Source organism: Nymphaea colorata, chromosome 5 (genome assembly GCF_008831285.2).
Source record: "Nymphaea colorata isolate Beijing-Zhang1983 chromosome 5, ASM883128v2, whole genome shotgun sequence".
Lineage (NCBI taxonomy): Eukaryota > Viridiplantae > Streptophyta > Magnoliopsida > Nymphaeales > Nymphaeaceae > Nymphaea > Nymphaea colorata.
Window position 1 is genome coordinate 24656223 of NC_045142.1, and position 5443 is coordinate 24661665.

At 37.1% G+C, this 5443-nt stretch overlaps 1 protein-coding gene across 2 annotated transcripts; it reads left to right on the forward strand.

Annotated features, from left to right (window-relative positions):
- The first annotated feature begins 1212 nt into the window (after window positions 1-1212).
- Window positions 1213-5163, forward strand: LOC116253823 (receptor-like cytoplasmic kinase 176). Of its 2 annotated transcripts, none has more exons than XM_031628774.2 (5): window positions 1213-1340; window positions 2124-2728; window positions 3379-3636; window positions 4125-4241; window positions 4381-5163. In XM_031628774.2, the coding sequence occupies exons 2-5, from the start codon at window positions 2177-2179 to the stop codon at window positions 5014-5016; spliced, it is 1563 nt and encodes a 520-aa protein (XP_031484634.1). In that variant the 5' UTR covers window positions 1213-1340; window positions 2124-2176; the 3' UTR covers window positions 5017-5163. The 2 variants fall into 2 exon arrangements, with proteins under 2 accessions (XP_031484634.1, XP_049933696.1); XM_050077739.1 differs by lacking the exon at window positions 1213-1340 and adding an exon at window positions 1390-1632.
- Window positions 5164-5443: the final 280 nt, after the last annotated feature.

Genomic DNA, 5443 nt, shown 5'->3' on the forward strand with positions numbered 1-5443 from the left:
TTTCTAAATTGTTGCTCTAATACTCTTTATTATCAGTGGTGGTGTGAGCCATTGCCCACATTAACCTATTAAAAGTTTCATTAAAAGAATTCAAAATTACATTATGATGACTTAAAACTTATATAAGATGCCGACGTTGATTCACGATCCTGACTTCGTTGATTCACGATCAATCCAATTCAATCGACTATTGCTTCAGTTCTAAAGCTGGTTGTTACAACATTACCAAACCTTGTTACTTGAGATTTGTGAAAACAAATTCATGGTTTTCTATAGGCAGATCATGAAGACTGAAATCAATAATGTGAGCTTTTCTGTTCCTAAAACATATATTTCTACGTTTTTTTTTAGATTTTAAACCGTACTAGAGGTCTCTCATTCGTGATTAATATTGTAAAGATGTGAGTCTTGTTTGTATTGGAAGACATTTTTAATTTTTAGTTATTTGATATATATATAACACTAGCAGCAGCTACTAGACTCTCATGTAAAAAGACTTTTAAAGAAGAAAAGAAAGAGAAAAAATTTTGTGAAATCTTTTTAAGGGTATTTTTTACAAAAAATTAACTTGGTTTTTATACTTACAACTAAACGTGAAATCAATTTCATATATATATATATATATTAAACGTGAAATCAATTATATATATATATGTGTGTGTTAAAAATATAGAGAAGACTCGGTTTTCTTAAATTTAGTAGCAGCGGTTGGTTTTGGCAATCTGGCCTTTGACTGATTGTCGCGAGTCACGCGACCGGCGTTACATTTTTTTTTTTCACATTTTGAAAGAAATCCTTTTTAAGGTCCAATTTTAGCCGTAATTTGAAACACGGGTCCTACATTTTTTTTCTTTTGTGCTCAATAATTGTCAGATGAATTGTTATACTTTCCTGTTCCCTTAACTCCCATTAAAATTTTGTCCGCAATATTTTGGGTATATCGAGAATCATGAATGGATGGATTTGATGTTTCTTCCTGTGGATCTAAAAAATTTGAAGATCATGTGATGAAATCAAATATTTTCATCCGTACCGAATTGATCGTAAACACTACAATAAAGTTGGAAACTATAAACTTTTACTTGTTTTGCTATAACATGATTTGTGTTCAGGTCCATTTTTCATTTATTGCAAAAGTTGAACCCATGTACAGAAATTCTTCTTTGAAAACTTTTCATGTGTTCTCACCTGTTTTTTTGCATATTTCCTCCATTTTTGGTGGCTTCTCTTTTTCTGTATAAATTCTTGTTTCTTGAATTCATATTGACTCATATGCTCTGGAGGGAAAGAAGAGATCACAATTAGGATCCTTTCTCTTCAAAGGCCAATCGTTTCACAAGGTGAGTGCCTTTCCCCTCCATGCCTCTTCCTTTGACCTCTGTTTTTTGCGCGCTATTCTGGTTTTCGCTTTGGTTTCTTGCCTTTTCTGATGTTGGGTGGTGATTGAATCGTCTTGTTTTTAGTAGTCTCGTTTTCGAGGGTGGGATTTTTTGGAAATCTTTAGTTTTCGGGTTCTGGCTTGTGAGATGCTGATTATTCTCTGTCATGGCGGGTTTCTTTCGGCGTTATTATTTTGTGAATTGCAAGGTGGGTCTGAAGAACGTTTTCGGATCTCCTGGTGGTTCCGTAGAGGTAGTTGGCACTTGGCTAGGTTTTATTTTGGGTTATTTGGTCCAGAATTTGCTTGAATTCGATCGGTACTTCCTTTGAGTTAATTCTTTTTGAGCTAGGTCTTCCTTTTTTTCTGTCTATGTAGTGTTCCGAGTTATTCGTTCTTGTTTCGAATTTGGTTTGGAATTTGTGGATGTTGGAGCGTTCCTTTTCATTTTCCTTTCCCATCCAAAAGATCCTCTTTCTGCCTTTTTCTGTTAAGTGGGTAACTGAAGTTTTATTGATTTAATACCTGATAAAATAGACTGCATGGTTCAAGTTACATGTTCCGCATCATTAGAACTTGATTTGATCTAAAGGCTTTCTTCTAATGTGACTATCTGAAAGTTCAACAACTTAGTGCCTAATGCAGTGTAACGCACTCTATTTTACGTACTTCCTTTGAATCATGTTGTGGTTTTTTATAGATCAATCTCGCACCAAACTGAGTTTTGTATTCGTAACTTGTTCAGGAATACTGCGAAGGGTTGTTCATTAGGCCTGAACTCCTCATATAAATTACAGAATGGGTTGTTTTATGGTATTAAAGAACAGAAAGAAGAGCTCTGATCGGTCCTCCCATATAAATTCCATTGAAGCTGTAGATAATCCACACTCTACCATTCAGTCGGTGCCTCGAAGTTTTCAAAATAGATCGAAGCTTGAGGCAATTGACAATCTGCACAACGAAAGGACGTGTTTCTTCTCTCCACCTTCAAGTTTGGCAATTCAAGAGCAGGACCAGAAGAGGGCTGCAGGTGAAAAGCCAACCATTTGTACGACACACCCACTCCCTCTCCCATCACCACGGGGTGGTTCACTGAAGCAAATGAACAGCTTCAAATCAATCAGTATCTCTGATCCAATTCGTTTATCTGGGCCACTTCCTCTACCTCCTCTGGGTGGCATCCGGTGTTTCTCATACAGTGAAATAGTAGCTGCCTGCAATAACTTCTCACCTGATAGATGCATGGGGGAAGGATTATCTACTACTACTTACAAGGCATCATTTGGTGATGAATCTTGTGCTTCAAAGACCTTTGATGCAACTGTTGTCCGCCTTCACCTTTCCAAGCAGGTAACTTTAGTTTCTTTGCTGTCCAGGTTCGTTGTTGATCACTAAACATGTGCATCAAGACTGCTCAGTTTCTGTATTATTGATTGAAGTTCTTTGATCAGCATGGATGGTTTGGTAGTTTCCAGAACTAGATATATATGTAAATTTCATTTGCAATAAAAAAATAGATTCACAACATCGTCCTATTTCATTTCATATCAAAATTATGATTTGCACTGAATGAATTTCAAATTCTTGTGATAACCAGCAGTCGAGGAACTACTCGTGTCATAATGTGAAATTGGCTTTTGAAGTTGTTGATGTATAAGCTTTGTAAGCCTTTCCTGATGCATTTCCAAAAACTTAAATAAATGCTCACTTATTTGAATCATGGTCGTTCATTTATATTGAAGAACAAAATTTTCAGGACATGCCAACATGGTAATCAGATGCATCCTTCATGAATAATCTTGTCACTAGTGTCTTCTTTCAATGAAATAAAAATATTAGGGGCTTGAAGCTTAAATAATACATATTCTGAAATTCGTTATATGCTTGTAAGGAAGTATAATGGAATTATTGATTCTTTTGTTTTTCATAAAAGTCGTTCGTCCTTCCAGTGTTCTCCTGATTTCTTTTCTGATTGTTCTTCACTTTTAACATGACGACAGAGGTATAAGGATTTTATGAGCGAGATTGATAAGATAACGACTTTGCAACATCCCCTGCTATGTAAGCTGATTGGGATTCATGCACGTGAGGGATCTGATCAGTTCATGCTGGTTTTTGAAAGGCTTTTCCATGGAAGTTTGGATCGGTTGCTTTATGGCAGATCTGATGGACCTCCAATTGATTGGAATACAAGAATCAAGATTGCAGTCTGTGCTGCTCAAGGGCTTGCATTTTTGCATGAAGAAGGACCATTTCAGGTATTGGATTTTTTGTTGTAATATGAATTTAGACTACTTTGCTGAGAGCATGACTTGGATGAGGTTCTTCACCAAGCTCTTCTACTGCTAGATTGCATGGTCAGCTAGCTATCTTGGCCAGAAACTCGGTCTCTTTCTTAAGTCTGTAGTCCAGGAGTAAAATATTGGCTCATAAAATTCAATCGAAACATCAAATTTCATTATTTTTTTGCCTCCTTACATTTTCAAAAGACCTTACATCCATCTATGCTGCCAGATTTTCTGAAAAACAACATAAAACATTTGTATATGTGTGTGTGCATCATTATGACATGCATTGCAATATTTTCAAGACCACTTTAATTGTATATATTTGGTATTATCATGTTCTTATAGGTTTGACTATTCTCAGTAAGCATTCATTTTGGTTAGCAACTTTTTTTTATGAACAAATACAAAAAAAAAAAACATATAATTGTTCTTTTAGTTAATTAATTTGGATCTTGCAGGCAATGTATAATGAGTTCAGATCAATGCATATTCAGATTGATAAGGATTTTAGTGCAAAGCTCTCTGGATACGGTGCTGGCATTTGCGACGCAGAATCCGACTTTTCTTGTTCAACAGTAAGCAGCTTATTATGTTTCTTCATACAGCTTTCAATTTCATGGCCACTAAGATGCTTTAACATCCACAATATCTTTCATCCTGCTATTGAAGAACTCATGTTAGTCCAGTCACTGAAGCATCACATTTTGCATTCAGGCATCGGTAAACCTTCCTCCTGAGACCGTGGAGCGAGCATTAGTGACCCCCAAGAGTAATGTTTGGAGTTTTGGTATCCTGCTTCTTGAATTGATAACAGGGCGCCAACATCTGGATTCTGATTATCCAAAAGAAGAACGGAACCTTGCAAAGTGGGCTAAGGCTTTCCTCTCTGATGACTGCCGATTATCTCTGATAATAGACCCCAAACTGAGAGGCCGTTATTCAGCCAAAGCTGCTAGGCTTGCCATTGAAACTGCTGGGAAATGCCTTGGAAGAGACCCTTCAGACAGACCCACAATGCGAGAGGTTTTGGAATCACTCAAATGTATACAAGACATAAAGATTCCTCACCTATTTCCATTGCAGGAGCCAACTACAGCTTCTAAGCCACTAATTGACACAACTGTTCTCAACCACCAGCAGCTAAATCTGATGACAAGTTCCCCCAGCGTCAATGGCATACCTTCACCAGTTGGTGGTTCCAGATCATCACAGTCACCACATTGTCGAGTGAAGCCACTGGCTTCGCCAAGACCGCTTTCTCTACCACCCAGATTTTGCCCGACCTCAACTCAGGGACTCTGCAAGCTAGATTCCCCAGCAAGGAGAGCCGCTGGAGTTGCTGGCTTTTAGTTTAGTTTGTTGTATAGTTTTTTTTTTTTTCCTTGTAATTCTGTATTTTTTGGAATGAGATGTGGAGAAAGAAGGTATAGATGGAAGAATATGTTGAGGAAGAGATAGATTTATCCGGTTTCTAAATAATTTTCAAGGTTGTTCCTACCACTGTGTCTATATGCAAGTAGAGAGTTGATGGCAGGTCGATATTAGCTTGTTCCTCACGTAAATTCAATAAAAAAAAAATGTTTTTTCTCTGTTGTGGCCCTGCTTCTTTTACTGAAAACTGAAAAGAAAAGCATATCTCGGTTTCAACCCTAATTTCTATGGACGAAATTTTTCGACTTAATATGCGACTAGATCCAAACGTTATCTGGCTACCAATTTTGTAAGGACACCATTACGATTGCTCCTAAGATCCAAGGTACGATGTGTCCAGATTTGC

What these genes read in the sequence shown, in the direction of transcription:
- LOC116253823 (XM_031628774.2), top strand. Translation starts at nt 2,177, where the DNA reads ATGGGTTGTTTTATGGTATTAAAGAACAGAAAGAAGAGCTCTGATCGG. An exon ending in GCCTTCACCTTTCCAAGCAG is followed by an intron (nt 2,729 to 3,378) that starts GTAACTTTAGTT and finishes ACATGACGACAG; the next exon opens with AGGTATAAGGATTTTATGAG. An exon ending in ATGAAGAAGGACCATTTCAG is followed by an intron (nt 3,637 to 4,124) that starts GTATTGGATTTT and finishes TGGATCTTGCAG; the next exon opens with GCAATGTATAATGAGTTCAG.